Below are 26037 nucleotides of genomic sequence, written 5' to 3'. Positions count from 1 at the left end.
CAGGCCCACCTTGATCTCATCCATCCAGTCGATGCTGTGCAGCATGTCCTGGAAGAGCTTCTGCAGAGCCAGGGTGGTCTCCAGCCTCTGGCGCCGGGACCTCAGCAGCTCCTGCAGGTAGTTCCACAGGCGCAGGATGTTGTCCTTGCGGGCCGTGATGCGCTTCTGGTCGTGGTAGTTCTCCTTCTCCAGCTCCTGGGCCAGGTGCTCCAGGGCCCTAACTCGTTCCTCGTAGGCGGCCGTGTCGGTCTCAATGGCCTCGTGTTTCTTCTTGGCGGCCTCCACAGCTGCCAGGTCGTACCCGAAGTTATCCTGCCCCACAGGGAGAAACACAGGTGGCTCAGCCAGGCTCCCCTTGGTTAGTCCCCAAATGCAAAGCAGCAGCAGGTCCCTTTGGAACACCTGCTGGATGGGAAAGACCATTCCCAAAGATGGAGCTCTGCCGTCTCTTTCAGCCTATCTTATTGGAGCCAAATTCCAAAGACTAAATGTCTCACAAGAACCTTTAAAAGAGACTCAAGGTTTTACTCACTATGCCATGCATGTAGGTACGCTGTGCATATATTACTAGTAGAGCCCTTTCTCCACCTGCTGGCACTCACCACCCTGCCTTGAAAGGACCTGCCTGATTCTGGGCAGGAAGGGGCTTCTGAATTGGAAACCATGCAGCTGTAAACAGATGGCTTACCCTGTGTTATCTAGGGTGCACGCACACTCTTCAGCTCTCTCAGACACTTGCTTTCCCCTTTCTGGATGCAATTTAATTTGATTCTAAGCTCCAAGTAAGAAGGAACAGATGCAGTCATGGATAATCAGCCCTGGGGTCAACTTTGAGCTAGTGAAATATGACACAGTCCTAGAGGCCCGAGTCCAAAAGGCACGTCTGACACTCACAGGAATGCACTCTGTTTTCATCACATCCCTGGAGGACCACTGTCTAATGACAGCTTGAACCCTGGCTTTAGTTGATGCTACTGGCTCAAATAAGACAACTTTGGGGGCCATTTTTGGATTGAGGCTCTTCCCCTAAAAATGAGATGTAATGAATCCTGGGGAGTTCTTCCTCAGATGTAAATTTTGATGTACCCAGTCCTGGGGAGCTGGGGTGCGAGGCCTGTGGAGAGGCTTATCCGCTGCCACGGAGAGGCCAGCTCGACTCCAGCCCAGCTGACTGCTGAGGGCTCTGGGCAGCTTCCCCTCTCCTGTCATCCCTAAGTGTGGCCCCATTACCTGGGCCACAAGGCGCTGGTTTTCGTTGAGCCATGTCTCTCTCATGGCGGCCTTTCGGTCAAAGCGCCGGGCCAACTGCTCCAGCTTCTCCTGCCGAATGAGCTCATTTCTCAAGGCCAGCTCCCGCCGATACTCTGCTTCCTCCAGGCTTTCCCAGGCCTGCACCAGACACGGGGAGAATTCTTGGGGCACAAGAGGAACACCTGGGTTGGGGGGTTCCATCTCTTTTGCCTAACACTGAATGATTTCAGGAATCCAAGCAGAGCCTTTGGCTTTCATGTGCAGGCCAACCAAAGGTTTGGGAACCCTGGTCATGACCTTTCTATTCTCTCTTCCCCTACACCTGCCTCGGACACTTGGCCCAATATAATATTATTTGCCTTTGAGGGTGCTCAGTAAATGCTTAATGACTAAATGGCTACCTCCTTTCAATTAGAACGTCTCAAGAATCAGAAGGTATTTCCCTTCTGTTATAAGTAGTTAATATTCCACACTTCAAGAAACTCAAGGTTCAATAGAGACTAGGCTATGAAGACTGGCTCCAAAAATGGACTCTGGGCATCTGAAGGGGGCCAAATTAATGAACTGAGGGTGGAGTTTGACCTCTCAGAACTAGATTCAATAGCACTCCAAAATTGCCAGTATGTGTGGTTAATAACACCACAGAAAGTGGCTTGGTTTAACCCTCTCCAGTGACCATTCCCCGTGCCCTTATTGGGAACTCAATCAAACTACTGGCAACATGCAATGGAAAACGCTACTGTACCCGGTTGATGTCAGACACTAGTTTCCCGTCATGGGGCGTGTACACTTTCTGATTGTTGGCTCTCATCCGGGACTGGATGGTAAAAAGTAAGACTTCCAGAATCCCCTTCTCCTGAAACCTGTCGAGAAAACAGAGGTAGGGAGATTAGTGTCCAGATCCCCTCAGCCAAATTGTTTGCCGAAGTCAACACGGAACTCTGGCAGCTTGGAGCTTGGACACCAAAGCATATTTCCCTTAAAAATAAAAAGTGAAGAGGGTCTATAGGTCTATTTACCTGCTAAAGCATCTATCATACTCACCAACTGAGACCTAGTGGGGCCTGAGTTTTTATAATACAAACGAGAGAAAACACAACAGCTACCACAGCATTTGCTTATCATTTATTTGCTCCTCTAGGGAAATGGCTAACTGGAGTATTCTGGGAATTCCAAGTTTTACCAGGCAATACAAAAAAACTCTACCCTGTTCAGCAAATGATGAAGGTTTCTGACTAGCACTTTAGTCAGTTTTTAATGGAGTCAATAAAACCTTACCGTGTTTCCCTGAAAATGACACCTAGCCAGAAATCAACTCTAATGTGTCTTTTGGAGCAAAGATTAATATAAAACCCGGTATTTTATTATATTAATTATCTTATATTATATTATATAAGACCGAGTCTTATATCATAGTTAAATAAGGCCGCGCCTTATATTAATTTTTGCTCCAAAAGACGTATTAGAGCTGACGGTCTGGCTAGGTCTTCTTTTTGGGGAAACGTGGTAGAAGCAGCATTATCCACATAAGAACATATTGCATTGAAGGTAACTTTCACTTGAGCCCTAATGAGTCCTAATGAGCTGGCTGTCCTGACAAGTCCCAAGGCCAGATGCTTCTGAGGGGGAAGGAAAGGCTGGGCTCCGGGAAGATTTTAGGTGTAGGAGATTAGAACTGGCAGAATGATGGCTGTCTGGAACCTGGGATCCAAGCTCCAGGTAACGGGGTACTTTCCCATTTCTGCATGTATGCCAGGAACTACCCACTTCTGCATCCGTCACCTGGCAGTTGAGGATCAGCTGTATCAAGGTCCCCCTTATGCTGAGGCCAGCCTAGTAGATCTGCCTGTTCACAGTACTTCAAGAAGGCTGTGGCCTGAGCACCGTCTACACAACCAAGAGGGCTCACCGCTGTGTGCAATGACTGGGAGACTCACAGGGGATGTTATCTGTATTGAATTCAGGTCTTTAAAAGTAGGTTAGTGTCAGACCAGAAATCTGATACTTGTTTATAGTACATTCTGGGCTCAGTGTCTCACCTTTCCTTGTTTGAGACTCATGAATGAAGAGTGTGGGAAGTGACAGGGGGAGAAACAAGGCAGAGGGAACCGCCGATGAGCTAGAAATCCGTTTCAGGAGAGCAGGACCAGCCAACGGCAGGTGAGCTGGAATGCTCCTGTGTTTGTGTGCGCATGTTTTTATGTGTGTGCGTGTATGTGTGCACATACGTGTATGTTTGTGCACATGCCCAGGCCCTCCACACACTGTGCTGGAGCAGAGGTCCCGAGAGGCAGGCTGAGTGCTTGGCTGATGAGCAGTCACAGACAGAAGGGGGAGAAAAAGGGGGACGTACTTCATGATCAACAAGTACATCAGAGCGCTGTGGGTCTGAGAATACACAGACCATTACCAGAAAGCAAGCCCGCAGCTCAGGGCACAGATGAGAAGGAAACTTTCTAGCACAGGTTCCTTGAAGAGACTCAGAAGGCTGAGATTTCACCCCTACTCCCCCTCAGGGAGCTGGGAAAGTTCTCTCTTTGGCTATGAGTTGGGGGTTACTCCTCCATATCCATCTCCTATAGGCTGACAGCTTAGGAGCAGGGAGACCAGGAGGGGATGAAGTGGGTGACAGATGCAAAACTCTCTAGCTTCTAGAATATGCCTCCCAGATACGCTCCTCAAGGCCCAGCGCCTGGCTCTACCTTTCGGCAGCCAGGTTCTCAGCCACTGATGCCCCCTCTCCCATGTGCCAGGGCCTTACTTGGGCGGCTTCTCCACAGTGCGGTAGGTACTGAAGGCCTGCAGCTGCTGCTGGACGCCGGTCAGGGAGTTGGCGAACTTGCGGCTGTCCAGGACCGTGATGGTCTGCTCGATCCAGGTGAGCAGGTCTGAGGCCAACCCGCTGTACTTTTCAATCATCTTCTCTGTCTCAATGGCGTGGTCGATTACCTAGGAATCACCTTATCACTCATCCTCATTGGAAAAGCCATGATACCACCAAGGGCTCCAATAGTGGCAGTCCTCCTCTCCAGCCCTGGCGTGCTCTATGTTGGGTTTGAGCCCAAGACTGTCGCTAAGGCAGGAGGGGCCTGGAAGTGGCCTGGCAACGTCAGTAGGGAGCGGGCCCTGCCAGGTTCAGGAGCAGCTCTCCCTTCCCCTAACCCTATAAAAGATTAGGAATCTCACTATGCCAGGACACCAGCCACTGAGGGGCCAAGGTCTTGTTTATTTTTCAATGCATATTAGGAATAGAAGGATTCCGGGCACTACCTTCGCTAAACACCAGGCACACAAACACGAATGAGAAACAGCCCTATCCTTGAGGAGCTAAGGACCCAGCAGGGGAAAGGAATCTGGCATGAGGGCCTGTGGCGTGGGTTCCTGGTATACCATGGGAGCCTACGAGGCCTGAAATCGTAATAAACCAACAAATAGAAGACTGTTTTGTTTCTGTGGGAATGTTTATGAGACATGGGCCGCAGGTGGAAGATGGGCTCAGAGCTGTAGGCTATGGCATCTTTCAGAACAGACCATCAACCTGCTTTGGAATTCGGCACAGCAGCCATTCGCTTGGCTTCAGAGGAAGTCGCTGGGGTGATCTATGCTCCCCTCCCACCCCCACCAACTGTAGCTGGAGCCCAGACACTAAGCTCTTGGGATGGAAAGGGGGCATCTCAGTCAAGGCCCGGGTGTGGCAAACAGGAAGATGAGGTGACACTGGTTTTGAGACAGCTTGGTACCTTGCCGACACGCTTGCCCTCCACTGCCAGCACCTTCATCTTGGAGAAGTAGTGGTAAAATGCCACCACATAGGTGATAATGGATTTCTCATCAGGGTTTTCTGTGAAGACATCTGCAAGGGGAAAGGGTGCTCTCAGGACCACACTGGAAGCCGGAAACGTCGGGTTCAGGGGGTTTATCTCCCTGTTTCTACAGCATGAAGTTTAACTATAGGCACCAAATGATAACCAGCAGGGTGAGAATGGAAGAGTAAAGGGCCTGAGACTCTAGCGAGAGGATGAAATTCATATTAGGACTACAAATTATAAAAGAAGAAAGAAGGACCCAAAGCCTACACTGAACCCCCAATCAGGCCAGGTGAGGTGTCGGGAACCAACTTGGAGATGAAGAGCAGGCCCGGAGCAGAGCCCTGGCCTGGCCCCCAGCCCCTCGCTGTGCCATGGCTCACCCGGCACCCAGCCTAGACTCCGCCAGGTGCGCTGTCAGTCAGCGTTCCCTTCAGCACAACGAGCGCTGCAGTCAAGGCTGGAGTGGGAGTCGCTCACCTTCGGGGTCGAGGAGCGGGATAATGCCCAGCTGACGCTCCGCTACGTCGAATGCGTGCTCCAGGTTGTGCCGGGCGTTGGAGTCCTTCAGCTTCTCAAAGTCGATCAGGTCAGGCCTGGGGACGAGGCCAGACTGTCAGAAGGGAGTTGTGCCTGAAGCATTCCCGTCCACAGGGTGGCCCTGACAGGATGCAAAGACCCTGGGCAGATGGAGTGAGGTGGCTGGGCAGGAGACGTGCGAGGAGGAAATGGCACCAGAGCAGGGGAAGGTGGCAGCAGGTGTGGCTGGGATTTAAGGGAGGCAGGGCTGAGGAGGGCGAGAGGAGAAGGACCAGTGGAGGTGACCTTCCTGCGAAGCATGAACAGTAACCTACATGCTGAGTGCAATGTGTCCAAATAGCCGCAGGGGATCTGTCTCTTCCCACAGCCCTCTCATCCCTCTTACCGGTGCTTGTGGATCAGGGCATTAAAGGCCAGGCCATCCTTCCAGCTGGAGGTGAAGTTGGTGACATTGACGTGGGGGTAGCTGCATCCAAGAGAAACATTAGGCCTAAGAAATAGGTTCTTTCAGGTCCCAAATGAGTGTATGAACTGAGGGGCCTATACACCAGGAGAAGAATGGACCTGTCCCTCCTCAAGCCGCTTCAACATGAGGGCGGCCGTGAAGCCACACACAGAGACTCCCCGGTAAGGTGGGCCCAAGAGACTCACACACCCAACAGACCCCACAGTCTGACCCAGGCCTCAGAGAATCAGGTCAGGACAGACTCTGCATCATTGACGTTGAAGCTGCTGTAGTTCCGGGTGATGATGTCACATCCCTTGGGGATGGCAGGGCGTGGGGGGACTAGGTGGGGAGTGGGGAAACGTGGTGGTGGCTGGTCCCCTGGGCATACCCTGCCGTCTTCATCTGACACCATAACAGCAACGCATCCTTGGCCGAGCGCGTTTCACGACCTTCCTGAGTTTGGACAACGATGTCCTGAATCTGGGCGCACAGGAACAATGGGGAGAGGAATTAGATTTGCATCTTGTTCGGTGCTTTCCTGCTCTCCCTGGGGGGCTCTCTCCTCCGTTCCTCCTCCCTAGCCAGCCTTCTGCATTGTCAGCCCTGTAGCAACACCACAGCCTGAGGCCCCGGGTCCTGGTGGCCTGGTTCCCTGCCTCAGTCAGTGGCAATGCACAGGTATGGCTTCCGCATGTCACACGAGATGGCTCTAACTTGATCACTCTGATGGGATGCGGAGAATAAACGACAAGACGCCAGAGTCCTCCTCAGGAGGAGCAAAGCCCAGTAAGACCATGGAACAGCACAAACATTGGAAGATACTGTGTTTTGATCAGGAGCTTCTCTTGCCTTTTCATTCTTCCTAGTTCTGCCGTTATTAATTACACACGATTAGACAGGACACCCAAGACCACGTGCATAAGACTGTCATCTGCAAGCTGAGTGCCCTCCTTCTCCTCCCTACTCTTCCCTCCTCCTCCAAGGTTCTTTCTGTCCACAAACCAGCGGGTGGGAGGGCCTGCTTCCTTTCTAAATTTCCTTACAAAAAAAAAATAAAATTTGAATTTCAGGGTGGGAAGAGAGAAGTTTCTGACTGAAAAAATCATAAAAGCAGATCTTCTGTACTGTTTTGCAATTTCTGAATCAAACTATGTCCCAAACCAAGAAGTTACACGTGTAGGGGGAAGGGGACGAAAAGCAGATCTTCCAGCCGGATCTCAGCCCAGCTATGAAATTCTCCCTTCTCCTTCAAAGACTACACTATTGGCTGAACTGCTCACCCTGAGCTTCAGCAACTTGGCGAGGCAGAGGACGCTCACTCCTTCCTACCAGCACTGTCCCACAGGACAGGTGTCCAGCCTCCCGGAATGTGCACAGACACTCACACTTGACCCAGCAAGCTCTCCCTGTGTGGCCCAGAGAGGCTCCCTCCACTGCTTCCATCGACCAGCCCACCGCAGGGACCCACCTGGAAGCGAAGGATCATGGTCCAGATGAGGCCTAGGACCAGGCGGTGGTTGCCGTCCACGATGTCGTGGGAGCCCATGTTCTCCAGGTGCACACGCTGCTCCTTGAGGAACTGCAGGGCCTTGTCCACATTCTCCAGGCAGTGGATGCGCATCTTCCCCTTTGTGGGCTTGGGCTGAGGGACAGCAGTGGCCCCCGTGGGCATGGAGGGACCTCACAGGTGGTTGCAGCCTGGACCAGCTCCTGTCATCAGCACTCACCTTCCACTGTCCCGGCTATGTTCCAACTCCCATGCTCACCCCTTGCCACTTTCTAACCCCATCCTTTTGGGAAAGTTCAGAGGCTCCATCCTCAAGGACCTGGCAACTGACCTGCACTGGTACTCAGCCTGGGTCTGAATGAAGCCTTCCGAGTGGGTGATACATGGCATTCAAACACAGTAACATACCCAATAGTTAACCGAGCACTTACGATGTGCCAGACGTAGTGATAAGAACTATTTACTGCTGGTTGGTGGTAAGAGTGGCTTTTAGTTTGGTGACTGATAATGGGTCCATTCCACCTCCATCCAACCTCCTCCCCCCCACCCCCAAATGGCTCCAGACAAAACTCAGGGGGACCACCACTGATGAGTAACCACATCATCCAAAGGTTCCCGGTGGTAAGTCTCTCTAGTGGGCTTTCAGTCCAGGGTAAGAGGAAGAACTTAGCCTGGAGTTGAAAAGGCAACAGAAAAAGATGATCCCTTTTCATTGAAATCCCGAGGATCTTAGAGCACTTCACCAGGTACAGGTATTATTTCCCCAATTTTATACGTGGGGGGAACGAGGCAAAGAAAGTGCTGCCTGATAGGCCCAAGGTCACAATGGAAGTAACGGGGCAAAACATAAACCTTAATCTGCTTCTCCCTCAGAGGCAACATTACGCCCAGGTAGGTTACAACTGAGAGGGCCTATGATAAATTTCCATTGTTTTAAGAGCAACAGAACACACAAGACATTATCTTTCACCTTTTCCTCTTGGTTCCAAGAAGAATGAAAATTTCTCCAGCTGGGTAACGGGAGTCCATCAATCCATATATATATATATATATATATATATATATATATCAGCCCGTGTGAGAAGGCTGAGGATGGACCATTGCAGGCCAGCGACAGATGCCCAGACCCCAAGTGGAGAAAGTCAAGCGTTCTGCATGGCTTCTGGCAGAAGCACGAAAGGGTGGAAGAGGCCAGGCGGAGGCAAGAAATTGGGAGAAGAGGTCAGAGAACCCAGTCAGCCCTATGGACACCTCACATTAAGTATTGAAAATTCCCCAAAGAACAGGGAGAAGCCTTGGAAGGCCGTGAGAACTGGAGATACCCCCAGACCATATCTTTCCTGAAGAGGGGCAATGGCCCAGCCACCGGGCCCCGGGCAAGTGGCCACAGCACAGAAAGGGGCTTTACCAGCATCTCTCCAGAGAGCACCTCCAGCAGTTTGATGAGCATCCTCCCGTCCCGCAGGTCCTTGTAGAGGTCGGTGATGCGACAGGACACACGGGCCAGGTGCGAGTTCACCCATTTCGTGAAAGTCTTCTTCTGAACAACTTCCCGCTCATCTGGGTGGGGAGAAGAGTCCCCGGTGAGGTTCCCAAGGTTGGCAAGGTCAGTGTGCAATGACATGGGGCTGGAGGGCTTTACGGAATCCCAGGGTCCCCCATGCCTGGCTGAGGAGGTTGGTGTGTCTGTTCTACGTCCTTCCTGGGAGCATCGGTAATCAGAGCACAGCCTTTTGGCAACACAGAGTCACGTGCCATGACGGGGACAATGAAGAGATAACTTCCACCACCACATTCTATGCACAGTATCAAGACGCCCCTCATTTAGCCATCTGTTTTCCCGTGCCCGTCAGGATGCTCTGTACTACTGTGCCAGTGAGCTCCGATGTCAATGCCAGGTTCACCAATCACCCACCCAGCAAATACTCCCTCGGCTACAATAGCCTCTCTTGACTCCTTCCTCACCCCACCGCTTCCCCTAACTCCTTTTCATCCCTTAGGAGTCAGTGTAAACACGACTCCTCACCTAGGTCAGATCTCTCCTTGTGTGCCCTGAGCCTTGCACTTGCACGTCTCACTGCTATCTCCCTTCATGCTTGTACTTCATGCTTGAAAGTCTCTCTCTCCTGCAAGAACGTAGGCTCCTTGAACCCAGGGAATTTTGCCTTGTTCACCTCTCTAGCCGCAAGGCCTGGAGCCTGGCACACAGTAGGTGCTTCATAGCTGTATTGAGGCTGAATGTATAGACATTTATTCAGCTCCTATTGGTGGTGATAGCCAGACGACACATAAGGCAAAACAAATGACCTGCCTTCAAGGAGCTCCTGGTAGGGAGAGAAGAATGATGAACAAGGAGACCATGAGACTCCGTGGGATACATGATCCACATGGGTTGGGGCCAACGGAGGCTCAGACTAGGGGCTATCCATGGCATTACGCTATCTTTCTCACAGAAAAATACAGAGGTTCTCCATCTTCAGACCTTGGAAGCGGACACGATACCCTCCACACCCTAAATCAGCATCGGCCAAACCAAGCTCTGGCCCACGCTGTACAAGTTCAAGTGGGGTTCTCCTCAGCACCTCTGAAAACAGAGGCTGGCAACCTGCCCAGTTAGGGCTGGGGAGCTTCAACAAGATGCTGGAGGACAGAAGGCTGGGACAGCAGAGAGAATAGGGGAGAGGTGAAAGAGAGAGAAGAGTGGCAGAGAGATAGAAGCAAAGGGAGAGAGGAGAGGAAGAGGAGAGAACCCTAGTTCTGTTTGCTATAATGAACAGTTTGTGACAACTGGCTACTGGGCACTTCGGGTGAAGATTCCAGGCAGGAACTGACCTGGCACTATGGCTGGGCCTGGGTCACAGAGGATCCCGGAGGGTTGGTCACAGCCAGGGCAGACTCAGAGCGGCCCAGCCACGAGGGAATGCCAGTGCCTCGGGAGCAGGCTAACCGTCTGCTCAGTTGAGCCCAAACCGTGGAAGTGTTGGCTTCTTACATTATTAAATATCTGTTTTAACAACAAGGAAAAGAGGAGCCCAGCCAGCACCGCCTCGTGGGTATAATCCTGGAGGTTCCCGAAGCTCATAGTCTCTAATTCCTTCCTACTGCAAGACTAGTTCAGTGTTACGGACTCAGACCCTTTATTCATTGGTTCGTTCATTCAGCATTACTGTACGGCCATGAGGTGTCAGGCGCCGGGTGGAGGTGAGGAATTCAAGGACGAGAGGGCAGCTCCTCTCCTTGCAGCAGACATCCTCTGTTACAAAGACGACAAGCCCTGGAGTCATATGAGTCTATAAAGACTTCAGTGACAGCCATCTAAATAAAACTTCCAAGAGAAGGAAAAAGACTACTACTGATTATGCAAATCTTAACTAAATATAAAATTGGAACGGCATTCATTCATTCTGGGCCTCTGGGCAAAATTTCAGGGGGAAAAGCCCCTTTACTCTTTGGTTGGCAGCCAATTAAACTAGTTTCCTGATTTCAAGGACTGCTTCGGTAAAATGTGACTAAGGTTTTGAGGGCATACTGGACAGAAAGCAGTTGCATTTATTTGGGGCTTGTTTAGAGCCAGCAGAGTCAGTTGCAGCCCACGGTGCTTCCCCTAGTAAACAGATCTGTTCTTTAAGAGATGAGCCCTCCCAGTTTGTTGTGGAGCTTTGAACAAGAGGTTGAAATTTTTAGCCCCTGTAGAGATGTCTTAAAACACTAAAGTCCTTTCTTTTCTCTCTTTAAGAATCCTAAAACTTCATTACATGGGTGTTGAGACCCATTTATTTTTGGCTGGCAAAAGGTAAGAAAGTGTGTCTAGCTAGGGACATAGAATTTAATTCTCAGCTGCTTGGCTGGCATATAAATCAGTGCCGATCTTCCCAGTTTTTAACACATGAATGATGATGCCTCCTGGACCCCAAAATATTGGAGCCGCAGGTTTAGAGCTCAGGCAGGCGGCAGGCCTCCTGGCTGCCTTTTACTTGAAGGCTGGGGTGAACAGGCCCAGAATCGCCAGCCCCCCGAAACACTGTGTGGTGTTGAGACATGGGAAAGATTCCAAGAGACTAATGATAATCGTAAGGAGAGAAAAGGCCCAGGGGTAGGGATGAACTTCCATTAGCTCATTGGCTCCGCTGCTCCAACCGGCAGGCTCAGCACATTCACTCCCAGCATGGCCCCGGCGCTCACCGGAAGCCTTCCAAGTGCAGCAGAGGCGGGGAGCCTGGAGCCAGCTGGGCTAGGAACCCTGGTGGTGCAGACAGGCTGGGGAGGGGGCCCTGCACTGGGTCTGCTGTCCCCAGCGGACCTGGGCCATCCTGCAGAGACCTGCTGTGGAAAGGAGGCCTCAGGAAGGCCCTGCCAGGGGCCAGGCCTTATTTCTGGAGCCCTAACCCTGCTGGTGCACGGCCTGACTCAGAATCACACGTGCCTCTGCTGACACCACACCCAGGGCCTCTCCATTCCTATCTGTTCCTCTCCCTTTCCTTCCCAGGCTATGGCCATTTTCATTCCTCCCTACATGTCAGGGCTTGCCCTCAAAAAACTCACCTTCCTCTCTGACCAGCTAGCTAGAGTTACTGTTTGGGTATTGTGACTGAGTGATTATTCCTTTATAACTTCCTTCAAAGTTTTAGTTTGAGGCCAAAAACACCACAATACCAAAACTCTCAAATGTGTATCCACTAATGAGTGAGTTGATACATGGAACGCGTTTAAAACAATACCTGGCTCACAGAAAGCTTGCCGAAAACGATCAGAGCTCAACACTAAAATGCTGGTTAACTAGACCGGGTACATTAGAAAAAGGAAGACTATATAGCCACGAAAATGATTATCTGCATGTCTATTAACATGAAAAGATGTTCATGGTATATTGCTCAGTGAAATCGATTCTAAGATTATAATACAGATAACATTTGAATATTTATACAGTCATATAGCTATAAGGCATTAACATATCTATATGGGACATTAACAATGTCTCTAGTTTTCTTTCTTTAAATTTGCTTTTTAAACCTTTTCTACACTAAATATATATTCTTGTATAATACGAGTATTTAAAGATATAAAAGTAATCACCCTGCTGTTTTTTAAGTAAAATAGGGTCTTTTTATATCGCAGGAAAAGAAAACAAGTGATCATGGACCGGTTTAAATAAAACAATTATTTCTGAAGAAGGCTAGTTTTGATCTGAAGTTTGCAGATAATGGTTTTAGAATGGCAGAGAAGGCAGGGACTCTTGTTCAAAGCCCTCAGGTGGAAACTGGCAAATGCGTGCCTGTGTGTCTGTGCATATACTCGTATGTGCATGTATGGGTCCTTGTGTGCATGTTTTAGGCATGAGGTAAGAAGCAGTTAACTTACCCAGAGCAAAGAAAGAAGTTGAAGGACAGGCTAGGGAATCTGAACTTTATATTTCAGGTAAAGAACAGCCTAGAAGTTCTTAAGTAAAGAAGCAACTGATCACTAAAAATCTGTTGGAGGACAATGATTCTAACTGCCCTGTATGAATGGGATTGGACAGGGAAACCAGCTCTCTGCTTGAGGTGACATGGGTCCCCTGGAATGTGAACTATGGAAACGAAATGACAGGAGCAGATCTGAACACCACAGAACAAGGGTCGGTGGACCCTGGTAGGTGAGAGTATTCAGAGGCTGTTAAGACAGAAGTAAAAATGAGCTCAGGGTTTTGACAAGGGGCTCAAGAAGGGGGTGGTGGAAGGAAAAATGGGAAGGGGAGTCTTATGTGGGGCACCGAGGAGGAGATAAGGCAGGTCTGAAGGACATTCGAGAGGGCCCAGGTGCTGCAACCCGAAAAACACAGTGATGATTTTAAAACCCTGGGATTCTAGTTCTGTCCTGGGACGTTGTGCGGTGTAACCTCCCTCATCTGTACAGGGGCATGGTAATAGCTATACCCTGCCCGCTTCAGAGTGGGTGAAGGGTGAGATTATCTGCATAAAAGGCACCTAGAATGCTTGGCAGCTGTGCAAACACCAAGCGTTGTTATCATGCATGCAGGTGGTGGCTGCACGGAAACATTATACTCGCCGAGAACACAAGGCCACAGAAGTCAAGGTGGCACAGACTCAGTCTAGCCTTTAACGAACACAGAGAATTTCTGGAGAATCCACTGATTTGCTAAAAAGGACCAATTCCCTTTCGCCAAACCAGGAAGCAGAGCTCCACAGTTCAAGGGAAAGAGGCACGTGGTCAGCACTGCTCCACAGGTGCCTTCTTCCCAGGCTGCCAGAGCTGGAAACGCCTTGAGCATCACCTGGTTTGAGCCCCTCGTTTTACAGGTGAGAAAACAGAGGCTCTGAGGAGCAGGAAAGTGACTTGGCCAACGTCACCTAACTAAGGAAAGCCCATGATCGCAGCGGGAGGACAGAAGAATGCTTCTGCTGGGATAGACCACTTTCTCTTCCCCTATGGCCACCAAGCTGACTCATGCTGCCATCTTCTCCTTCCTGGACTACTGCACCTCCTGTCCACAACCTATCCCACTGAGGTCAGAGTGATCTTTAAAAACCCAAACGCAACCTAGTCACTTCCTGGCAAAAAGCACTTTGATGGGCTGGGACTCGGGTCCCCACTGAAGGCCACAGCTCCTGTTCTGAGAGCCTATATGTCTCCCTGCTACAGTTCCCACCCTTTGACCTTCAACCCTGACATTCCTTTGCAAATAATCCCCTCATTAAGTTCCAGAGCCTCCCCTTTTGTTTCCTGCTGCTTCCTGCCAGGATCCTGCAGCTATCCAGGGACTGTAAGACCCCCTGTGATATGGCTTGTACCTGCCCCCCTATCTCCACCCACCGTTCCCCTCATGCTCACTCAAACAAGATCCTTACTCATCCTTGGATGAGTTACAAGCCATAAGTTATGTTATAAACTCTTCCAGTTCTCAGTAAAGCGCTATAGCATTTATCATCAGTTGTCATTACGCACACGTGTCTGTATGTACACTGACATATGTGTGATTATCTGATCCACCTCCCTCTCACCAGACTGTAAAATGAGATTTCCTGGTTGATCGAGCTTCCAGAATCTGAAGGCCAAAGGGTTTGGAGGCAAACTGCTCCCAGAGATGCGGCTGCTACCAGCCTCCTTGTCATTCTCTCTCTGTGACTCGATAAAAACGGAAAATGAACAATTGCTACAGATGCTCTGAAAACACCCCGCTTGGCACCTCTGCCGCCAAGCAGTGTGCAGGGGGGCCCATCGCAGGGGGCGGGGCAAGTGGATGCTGGCTGCTTCCAGGAGCCATGAGCACAGTCATGGCCTGGCGTCAGAGCCTGCCCTTGGGAACGAAGCTGACAGCACGCAAGAATGTCCCAAAGATGGAGGAGGCTATTAACAGGGCTCCCTCAGACCATACCGCATGGGGAGGGTATAGAGTCTTATTATTAACCTCAGTGTATTAATATTTGATCAAGCATCTTCATGGTGATAGATAGCAGTCATCCAGAGAAAGGGAACAGCCTGGGTTCTGCAAACCGTTCTCAAGGAGGAAGAGCAGCTTTTATGGAGAGGGGAGAGGAGATAATGGGAGAAGGTGTTGTTATGTCCTGGGCAGGACCACACAGTGCATGCAGGTGGCATGCTGGCCTCTCTTGCAGGTTTGTCTGCACAGGTAACTGGCTGGTTTATCTGTGCAATGGCCTGTGTGGGGGGAGGGAGGGAAACTCACGATGGCTGGCCTCCAAGGGAAAGCTGCTGAGCCAGTTTTTTTTTTTTCCCCTTCTGAGAGTACATTAAAATGATTGTTGATGATTATAGATATTTCCGTAAATAGTATATTTTCCCAATATATAATGTCTAAATAAAACTCCATTCCATGTTTTGAAATCTGAGAAAACGTTTTTTAAAAACCTCTCATTAATGACACCATCTCTGTCCTCACAGGGAGCTTGAGAGTGACATTAGGACCAATAACACCTGAAGCCTTGGTCTCCAGCAGCTGCATCTGAATCTGTCAACTTAACAGGTTGCATGAAGCTGCTGATCCCCCCCACCCAGTGTGGTGAAATCCTGCTCCCTGGAAGGACTCATTCACCCTCTGGACACAAAGCCCTTCTCAGGCAACGGGGGCATCTGGGCTCAGAGTCGTCCTGGGGCAGGTGGGGAAAGGGGCCCAGGGAGAGCCAAGCATCACCTTTTGCCACCAAAGTCAGGAAGGAGCCCATGCCATCCTCTCCGGGGGATGTGTGGGGAGCCCAGGTGGGTGGGCAGGGAGCAGCGGGGTCTGAGGGCCACTATCCTAAGGCTGACGGAATACCTACTGGTCACAGAACTCAATCTTGGGGCCCGGGCCCAGTGGGTCTAGAAGATGTTCAAGGTTCAAAGTGGCAACAACATGTGCTTCAGAGCACAGGGACAAGGGCTGCCCTGCACCTGCTGCCCTGTTGCATTCTCTGAGTTGTCCTCAAACTACCTTGCCCCTCGGCCTCATCTCATGTCTAGTAAGAAGGCTGCAAAGAGAAGGCAGAAAGGAGGTGCCCTGTAATTTGAAACAATCACTTGGATTCCAGTTGCAGAGTGGGCTACACAATTTTGTGCATTTGTTTGAAAAGGGCAGCTCTGTGGAGTGTATCCCTCAGTTATAGTTCAGTAGGCCAAAGGGCCAGAGAGGAGGAGGAAGGGCGTGTCCGGCGCTCTCCTTCTCACAGGCCTTCTCAGGAGGCCTAGACTGCTCTCTGCACGGCAACCCCCCAGATGCCTCTGTGCTCGAAGCAGCTGGGATGCCAAGCTGCGTGCATGGGCGAGGCAGGGGGTGGGAAAGAGGAAGGGGAGGGAAGCTAGTGCTCAGGGTCTCTCTTCTCAGGGCACCTTTCTGCTGCAGTCCTCCTCTCCCCACTGGGCCACATCTGCCCTGCGCCACCGGAGTACACCGCCAGATGCAAGAGGGCACGCAGGCAGGCAGAGGCCTCCTCCGGGATGAGGGGAGAGAGCACAGAGGGCGGGCATTCTGGCTGGTAAATTCCCTGCTGCCTGCAGTGCTTCATCCCTCATCCAGATGCCACAAATGTTTACCAAATGGCTCCCAGTACGAAAAGGGGAAAGAAATAGGGTGTGAGTGACAATGAGGGTGGCTCTAGGAGACACTGGGAGCTTTGAAACACCAAGGCTGGAACTTCTTGGAGGGATAGGACGTTGGCCTTTTCAGCTGTTCCCCTTCCTCTCATCTTTCAAAGCAGATCCAGAAAGTAGGAAGGTGAGCCAGTCATGAAAGCAGAGGACAGCCCCCCCATTCAGAAAGAAGCCTCCTGGCTACCCACCACTGAACCTCATCAAGAGCTGCCATCATTAGAGGCTAACATCTACCCAAAGACCTATCGGGCAAATATTCCCCTCCTTGGCATTGCCAAGGTCAAATCCCTCTCCTTCCAGAAGCCTTCTGCAGCGTTTACTTACCCACCTCCCTCTTCACTTTAGTCAGGCTGATCTGCAGTTTCAAATCTAGAGTAATTCATTCTGGAGACAGGTCAGGTATTTGTATACCAATGTGGCAGATTCCATGCAGAATAATGAGATGGCTTTAATTTTGGCCCAGGGAAGAAGAGCTGGGAATGTTTTAAAAGGCAGAACAGGGATTGTTTCCATTGGAGCTAAGAGAAAGGTGACTGAAGAGGCAGAAAAGGTGGAGTCCAGTTAACTAAATGCAAGTCTTCTAACCACAGGTCACTAAAGTGGAAAAGGGCCCAGAGGAGGTGTCACACCAGGAAAAGCATCTAACAAGACTCATCCTTTGGTTTCTTGGGCCTTCCAGGTCCCCCAGCCAATGGCAGAAGCACCGCGAGGATCCTGGCTGGATGGCCTTAAGGAGAAAGATGTGCACAGCAGGATGCTTCATCCCAGTGGGCATTGGGTCTCTGGGGACCCCGCCAAGAGCACCGAGCACAAGCATCATCAGCCTAATTTCTCTGGGCCCTGGCTCTTTCTTCCAGCCCAAGCCTTCTAGGACAAGGAAGGGAAAGGGTTAACTGGGACAATGGCTGAGGTAATGCTATGGAAGGTCTGAAGTTGTAGAAGAGAAGGGACAGAAAGGTATTATTACTAAGAAGATTTCTTGTAAATACGAACATTCACCTAGTATTTTATTACCATGTTTCCCCGAAAATAAGACCTAGCTGGATAATCAGCTCTAATGCATCTTTTGGAGCAAAAACTAATATAAGACCCAGTCTTATTTTACTATAATATAAGACCAGGTATGATATGATACCATACTGAATCTTATATAAATAATATCATATTATATGAGACCAGGTCTTATATTAATTTTTGCTCCAAAAGACGCATTAGAGCTGTTTGTCCAGCTAGGTCTTATTTTCCGGGAAACACGGTATTACACAACTTTCATAAACTTTATCTTACTTGATATTCTCAACAACCTTGGGAAAGTACGACCGTCCTGATTTTATAAAACAGGAAATAGACCCAGCCATCCTCCATACCAGTAGCATTAGGAGTGGAACCAGGACTCCTCACCCCAGAACCTTCAATTTGAGAAAGAAAAGGCCAGCCCATCTCTCCAACTTTGCCACATATACCCAAAAAGCAGATCACCACCATCTATAAGGAACACAGAACCAATGTCTTCCTTGTTGTAAACCCTTAGGCGTGGGGGAGTGGCCATGGAGCATGATGAAATGACAGGCACCAAAGGTAGCTAGCTTCTGCTTCCTAAACCTCTTCGGAAAGGCTGAGCCCTGCCTAGGCTGCCAAGGCAGCCCCAAAGACAGCACTGAAGATAATGTCAAGAAGTTAAAACTTTCTTTCTCTGACACTTCCTTCCTCTGTTCTGCCTACCCACCAGAATAGGTCCATCCAGCCACTCACTCTACTTTGGACCTTCTCAAAGCTTTAGCTTCTCTCACAGGTCATTCAGAGTGGACTCTTACGAGAGGAAAGTCAGTAAACTGCTTAGGTTTTTGTTTGTAAAAATTCTGCAAACTTCCATGTTTACTTGTTAGCCAGATGTTCTGAATGGTTAAGGTCCATGCAACTTTATACTCTGAGGTTCCTCTCTCCCTGGGGGCCATTCAGATTCTTTGGTAGATCAGATGCGTGTTCTTGGTGAGGAATAGGGAAGGTGGAGTCTTTTTCCTGATTATCCTGATCAATCCATTTCCACTAGTCTCGCAGGCTGCCCATCACACCTGGCTACACATACAGGCCAAGTGGACAAACTCTTAGCCCATCTGCCTGGCAGAGTCACATGTACCCTTCAGTCCCTAGCCCAAGCCACCTCTTCCACAAACGAGTCCCTGATTCTCCCTCCATCTCTTCCTTTGCTCTCTCACTGCTATTTAATTATGTGCCTTTCCTACAGTTCTCTAATTCTACTCATGCTAATTAATTATGAACATGGTTCATTTGTCCCTAATAGATCATAAACTTCTTAGAGACAGATGCTATGTAGAATTCATCTCTGTGGTTTCCCCTCTACTTTCATGTCTGGCCAGGAGGTTAGCTTTACCCATAGTAGGAGTACAACAGATAATTGTTAAAATGCAATTTACCTTGGTTTCTTAAAAAAGCAGGGTATCTGTGAAATATATCAAATGATCCCTGCACAAAAGACAGTCCCAACTCCTCAAACTATCCTTTGGCCAACCTTATGGAATATGGTTCCCACCTCCCTCCAGCCACCTCACCAGGGTCACTGCAGCCAGATCCAGCCAGCATGAGCTATAAAGAAGGTAAAACCAAAGGCAAGGGTTCCGAGTTTGGTTAAAGAGGTTAAAATTACATAAGCAAAAGCAAGGGGGATAGTGCTACTATATGTCCCCAAGGAAAACCATGGAAGGATTTTGTGGGGTAAGGGGTGGTGAGGAGGCGATGAAGGAAAAAGAAAGGGAGTTTCTTGCAAAGAACTAGGACACAAATAGTGGTAGCTGAGACCTGAATGGATTCCCTACCATGACAAAGGAATGAGACACCCATTCCTTTTATGGGGATGGGAAACCCAGAACACTCCTGAGGTAAAAGGTCATTATGGTCTCAGAGGGGTCTAGGGCTCTGCTCATGCCTCAATGTCAGCTGAAGAGCAAGGGATCTGGGAGCAGAGTAGAGAGAGGGAAGTTGGAAGAATACTGCCATGAAATTCAGGTAGGGCCATGAGCAATGAGGGCGGTGGGAGAATCACTACAGAAAGTGCTTATGGGAAGGCTGTGCCCTTCTTATAAGGCAGAAGATGGGAACAAGCAATGATGGGAGAAACAAGTCTGACTTGGGCCGATCACTGGTAGAGGAGGGAAAGAAATCCACCGCTATCCCCATACACACCCACCCGTCACCCCATATAACTCAAGCTCTCTATTGGTCAAGGACTTAGGGTCAGAACATAGCTCCCCTGGACCGAGCTCTAGGGAGGCAATGGTCGCAGGGGTTGGTGGGGGGAAAAAACCTCAAGAATAAGATCTCAGCCAGCAGGGGGAGGAGAAGCCATCTCTATTGAAGATTTAATCTCTCTCTCTCTCTCTCTCTCTCTCTCACACACACACACACACACACACACACACACACACACACAAATCTATTAGGAACCTTCTAAGTAAAAATCTAATTCCAGTTTAAGGATAAGAGGTTTAGTCCAGAAAATCCTCCCTTCTGAGGCAGTGTGGGGAGGATACTATCTGTTCTCAATTTCGTATCAAATCACTCTTTCCTTTTGGGACCACAGAGAGGATGATGATAATTCCTCTACCAGGGACCAGGCAGGAGACTGGGGTGCACACAGAGGCCCCACGCTCCTCTATCCAGCTGTCCAGCCCCTCAGACACTCCCTCACCCAGACTTTCTCTTACTTCTGACACCGGCCACAGGTCACTCAGGACAGAGGCAGACAGCACGGCCCACCTGGCACCACCTCCCGCCTGGGAAGAAGTGGGGGACACGTGGGAGCAGAGGCTGCCTGAGCCTGTGCTCCCTCCCGAGGGGGCCCAGCCTCTCTGGGCCACACAACCACGTCTCCATCATCCCCTGCCAGGCCTCATGCCAATGCACACAGAGGATTCACCACAGGCAAGGAGGGCAGCGAACCTCAGGATTATGAGAACAGTTCCCCTAATCCCCACGGCCCCAAACGGTACCTGCCAAGGCCTTGATCCGGGACCTCTCAAAGAGCCTGGCTGAGCTGTTGTCATTATCCAGCTCATCGTCCGGGGCATCCCAGCGGGCATTGATCCGGCTGTACGGTGGCTGGTTGCCCACGTTTTCAAACTCCGTGGCTGATGTCATGTCAGCAGTCTCTCAGCAGCTACGCCTGCCTCAGTCTTCATGGAAGGGTCCCTGGGGGAGATAGGAACACAGTCAGAGGGTAAGCTCCCACCCCCTTGGACTTTTTCTCAGGGGAAACTTATTCGGAGCATCCAACAGGAGTAAATCCTTGCGGGAGCAGCACACAGTGCCATCTGCCTGGGCACGCTTCCTACCCGGGGTCTCAGGGTCCTTGGATATAAAATATTGCAGCAGCAGTAACAGCGGCAGTAGCGGCAGGGATGGAGAGCTGATGCAGCAAGGGTCAGGATGGCCAGCAGGTGGAGACGTCAGTCGCAGCAAGCCCGCTTCCTCCAAACCCACTGCCACCGCCGCTGCCGCTGCCGAGGGAGCCCCGAGAGGCGGCTCTCCTGGGAGCCCGTGGCGGGATGAGCTGGGAAGAGCAGCCCCACCCCCGCCCTCTGGACTGGGGCCAGGACCCAACTGGTGGGGAGGTGGGGACAGAGGAAGAGAAGGGAGAAGCTGGAAGTTGGCTGAGTCTGACTCAAACCTGAATCAGTGGGAAGGGAGGTGAATGTGAGCTTCAGGATGCCGTTGGTGCCACCAGCCCAGGCAGGTGCGCTGGGGGCAGTCTCCTCCTCCCAGAGGCTGCCCAAGACACCTCTGAGTTCTTTCCCAGCTGCAAGTATTCAGAAACCTGGGCGCTTGGTTTTGCCTCCGCCAAAGTGTCACCAGGTGCTCAGACAAGGTCTCCTGTTGAATTCCAGGACAGACCAAGGAGCCCACACAAGTCTGCTGCCCCTTCAAGGCCATGAGCATGATGGTAGGGTGGTGGTGGTGAGGGGATCCCAGGACAATGGAGCTGAGGGTGTTCATCTATGCAATGAACATAGGCATTTGGAGTACTGGGTCTCCATTCACCCACCATTCATTCATTCATTCATTCATTCATTCATGATTAATTCAAATATATACCAAGCCCCAATGAGGTGGCAGGCAATTATGAGCAAGATGGGAGGTTCCTGTCCTCATGGAGCGTATATCAGGCAGCAGGACAGATGGCTAAATAAGCAATTACAATAAGTGTGACGTACACCACCATTGGGAAAGAATGGGACAGGTGGGGGACTCATGGTAGGGCTGGGTGTCAGCAGAAGGGAAGTGTAAGCTGATTCCTAAAGGAAGGTTGGAGGCATCCTGTGAAGGGAGAAAATGGAAAGGGATGAGTCCAAACAAAGGGAAGAAAGAGTAGGTGCACAGTCCTGAATGGGAGAAAGAACGTGGTAAAATTAGGAGCCTTACAACGTAGCTAGATGGTAAGGGCCGGGTGAGGGATAAAAGTGGGACGGGAGGCTAGAGGCACCAGGCTAAGTCTTGGTGTCTTAGGCCTTTGGAAAATGACTAGCTTTCCTTCAGCCTTAACTTCCTCCCCTGTACCTGTCATTCATTCATCTCTCCAGGGAGCTTAAGGGACTCCAGGATCAAGCCTGTAAGAGAGACCAGCGAGCACAGAGTCTTCACATCCAAGAGAGCCAAAGGGGGAGGGGTGGGAAGGCCATGAGGCAGGAAAATGACACATGTAACAATTAGTGAGCTATAAAGTAAACCGCTGCCTCCACCAGTGTATGCCTGCACACAGCGCTCACAGACACACACTCACATCACGGACACACAGACACACTCCAACATACATACTCACCCATTCAAACAGGCACACACTTGGGAAAGAAATGAAGCAAGTTCACCAATCCACGTGTAACCGTAGAGCTAGAGCCCTTGTTTTTCAGAGAGAATCACATTAGACTCTTTTTCCCCGTTTGATGAATCAATCCCCCACATCCCTTTGAGGTAAGACAGGAGCCAGAATTACCCACCCTAAGTGCACAAGGGAGAAAGCCAAGGTCTACCACAGCATGAAGCCTCCCCAAGGTGACCTAGGAAACTACTGCTGTGGCTGGGAACACAGTCCAAGCTGCACCCCAGTGTATACGCCCTGACTAGGCACACTTTAGAGAAGCAGGTGGGGGAAGAACATGGCACATGGGGACAGAGGGCATTCCCCAGCTTCTAGGACTTGGCAACGGTGTTTGCTACTCGGGGAAGGGAAGGTGCAAGGTGGCGAGGCCAGTTATTACCCCAAACACAGCATGTCCCATGGCCTGTGCTCGAGAACGCCATTGTCCCTTTGAACAGCTTATCACCTTCCACAAATGGATACGCTACTACCAGGCTGAGATTTCCCACCCAACTGGGTGGGCAAAGGTAGCTGGGCAAGACTCCCTACTACGGGTGTCCTTCCCCACTTCCGTGAAGGGAAACTACTGCGGGCTTTGAGCAGGAGGGACTGATAGGCCGAGGGACCCAGCACCCAGAAAGGCTGAGCTGCCAGATGCAAGAGGCGAGGTGAGATCAGATCCTGCGTGCAGGAGGTAACCAGACCCTGGCTCTCCTTGCCTTGGGCTATTTTTAAGAGTGGCTGCAAGGGGCCCAAGCCGGGGGGCTGGGGGAGTGAGATTACCTTTGCCGTGGCTCTGTAAATAAGTCTGCCCCAGAAAGATGAGCCTGAGCAGGCAGCCCAGCATTCACGACAAGACTGATGGCCCCGGGTGCAGAAGAGCAGCCACTCAACGGCAATTCATCCTGCTTAAAAACACCGTGCCTCCTGTGACTGCGGCTCAGAGAAGGAAGGCAGCAGCGAGGCAGTGGCTCTGCGCTGAATGTGAAAAAACACATGTGTGTCTAAATACACAAGTCTAGAGGTTTCTTTTCTTTTTTTGGAAGGGTCAGGTCCCTGAAGACAAACACGAGGGAGGGAAGATTCAGAAACTAAAAGGAGGCCGTCTTCCTGCTGCCCCACCAGCCATGCCCAGTCCGGGGGCCTGTCCAGATGGCATTCCATCAGAGCCAAGGGGTGGGGGCAGCCCGTGTGCTCAGTAGTAAGGGGAGAATCTTGGAGAAATGAGGTGTGAGAGGCAGAAGAGAAGAAAATAAGAAAACAGGAAAGCTACACATGGCTATTCCACAAAAACAAAACAAAAAAACCCAAAAAACAAAACAAAACAAAAAAAACCCCACATACCCGAAGCCTAAAACTAAATTTAACCCATGCTTTCCCAAGTGTCACCCATGTCTATTCCCACTACTGTCGGGAAGCCCTTTCGAAGGCCCGGCAGTAAAGAAACCATCAGGACTGAAAAGAATAGCATATGTCGGGGGCTCACGGTGGGGACACCTAGCCCAATGAGGAGTCACGGCAACGACATGTAAGTGGATAGCTGAGGGGAGCTTGGAGATGAGTCAGGTTTTTAAGGCTGTAAGTCACCTATGTACCTAGAGTGGCCCTCGCTGCGTATGGAGGGCAGGAAGAACAAGGCTGACAGCGGGCGCTCAACTGTACCTCCGCCCCCACCCCTGCCAGCAAACCCAAGAAAAAACACCTAAGAAGTAGTTCCTTGTCCAGTCACTACCCAATTCACCCTCAAGCTCCCAAGAAGTCCTTCTCGTAAACCCACCCGCCCCCTGTCAGAATGCAGGTGGGTCTTCTCTGGCCCGTGTGCCTGTGCTCAGGAAAGCCCACCTTTCCTGTCCATCCACCTTCAGTCTAGCAGCTGGGCAGGCCTGTCTCTAACTGCACAGTCCACAGGCTCATTCACAACCCTGCCCCCAGGTGATATTTTCAGCAGAATGGGTCCCTAGAAGACTTGCCCACAGCTCAGTACTGAAAAGCTCATCTGCTCGCACTAGGCACTCAGTTGCAGAAGGAGTGCCTGCTGGGTAAGTGGCTTTCACAGTATCACTGATGCAATCCACGGCTCCAGCACCCTTCACATGTGTGCCCAGGAACCCATCCACTTCTGAGACCAGGTATTAGGCCTCGGAATCTCAACCTCCTGGGCTATGCCCAGTTAATCTCTGGGTGGATGGTGGCAGCTCCTTCCCCGCCTGCAGGCAGGTGGTTCCAGAGCTCTAGCTAGAACTCACTTCGGCCTTCCGCACAGCGCTGAGCAGAAGAGGTTAGATGTGCTTTTCTTTTCTCCCCCGACCCGATCTCCTCCTCCCACAAATGTGAGAATCAACAAAGCCCAAAGGTCTCCTCCAGGGGTGGGAAATGGGGAAGTACAGGGTGATGCCTCTCTGCCCTAGGGTCCAAGTGTAGGCTGTTGCAGTCGCCCGTCTAACTTAAACAGAGAGTTTAACCCACTCTACCTTTATTTTCTCTCTGGCTGTAAGGTTTAAGCCCTCCTTATCTGTTGTCTATTTTATCCTGCCCCCGTATGCTACCCCACACCTGCTTTTAACATATTTTGGTACTATGGCAACCCAGGTTAGGAGATTAAATCCTGAAGTTTCCCTGGTTAAGTTTTCCGCCAGTGCGATTACAAAAGGCAGTATCCTTCCGCTCCCTCTGGTGCACACTCACAGACACCTTACAGAAAGAACTCTGTGTGGTGCCACATGCATACTAGACTTACGCGGGGTGGGGGTGTCACTTTGTAAATTATATAAATGTCTAACCACTATGCTGGACACCTGAAATTAATATAAAACAATATTCAATGTCAATTGTAATTGAAAAATAAAAACTAATTTTAAAAAACAGAACATAAAAAATAGTGACATACATAAATGTGCACTGAAACAGTGTGAAAAACCAGGGAGATGCCCGGTGCAGAGAAATCTAAATCTATCTCCAGCCCTAACCTTCTCCCTGCCCTTAAGCTCTAGTCTGGCACCTCCATCTGTCTACCAGACATCACCGAGAAATTACAGCTCAATTTCAATATGGTTAAGGCTGAGCACATGGTTCCCAGGGCAGCAGAACAAGAGGGTTTCAAGACCAAGGGGTCACAATGATACCCAGGTAAGCATGCCACCTGTGGGTGACCTCGCCAGCAGACGGCCATCACCAGGAGTGCCTGCACCAAGCCACTTGCCCTCCCCGGAGCACACTCTGCTTTTTCACACTTTGCATTTCCCATCCCGATCTCCCAGTCCATCAGAGCAGAGTGTGGTTTGGGTATCTTCAAGTCTCAAGATTCCCATCTGTGGTTGCCACCATCAAGGACCCCCATGCATTTGCAATATCTTGGTCCTTCTAGTCCACTGCTGTTTGGTAAGACCTTACCCAGACCCTTCTGCTCCAGTGTCTGTCACCAGGCAGGGACTTCAGGCACACATGTCACAACTTGTCCACCCTCATCATGGAAAAATCTCTTACTAAGAATTGGCTCCAGTTATGGTGCAGCTGCTGGAATGGGGGTAGGTGG

At 50.5% G+C, this 26037-nt stretch overlaps 1 protein-coding gene across 1 annotated transcript in view; it reads right to left on the bottom strand.

The window, feature by feature from the left end:
• The window catches only part of SPTB (spectrin beta, erythrocytic), a 111699-nt gene that overhangs the window by 41931 nt on the left and 43731 nt on the right, over window positions 1-26037 (bottom strand). The window contains exons 2-12 of the mRNA XM_033106850.1: window positions 20644-20842; window positions 8961-9112; window positions 7514-7687; window positions 6434-6525; window positions 5983-6063; window positions 5538-5653; window positions 4992-5104; window positions 4013-4200; window positions 1997-2114; window positions 1231-1389; window positions 10-312 (exon numbers count right to left, since the gene is read on the bottom strand). Coding sequence (XP_032962741.1) covers window positions 10-312; window positions 1231-1389; window positions 1997-2114; window positions 4013-4200; window positions 4992-5104; window positions 5538-5653; window positions 5983-6063; window positions 6434-6525; window positions 7514-7687; window positions 8961-9112; window positions 20644-20791 — 1644 coding nt within the window. The 5' untranslated portion in view covers window positions 20792-20842. The remainder of the gene's footprint in view (window positions 1-9; window positions 313-1230; window positions 1390-1996; window positions 2115-4012; window positions 4201-4991; window positions 5105-5537; window positions 5654-5982; window positions 6064-6433; window positions 6526-7513; window positions 7688-8960; window positions 9113-20643; window positions 20843-26037) is intronic.

The sequence above is a fragment of the Rhinolophus ferrumequinum genome, chromosome 6, assembly GCF_004115265.2.
Source record: "Rhinolophus ferrumequinum isolate MPI-CBG mRhiFer1 chromosome 6, mRhiFer1_v1.p, whole genome shotgun sequence".
Taxonomy (NCBI): Eukaryota; Metazoa; Chordata; class Mammalia; order Chiroptera; family Rhinolophidae; genus Rhinolophus; species Rhinolophus ferrumequinum.
Note: the sequence above shows the minus strand (reverse complement) of the source record. Positions and strands in the feature narration are given on the sequence as shown.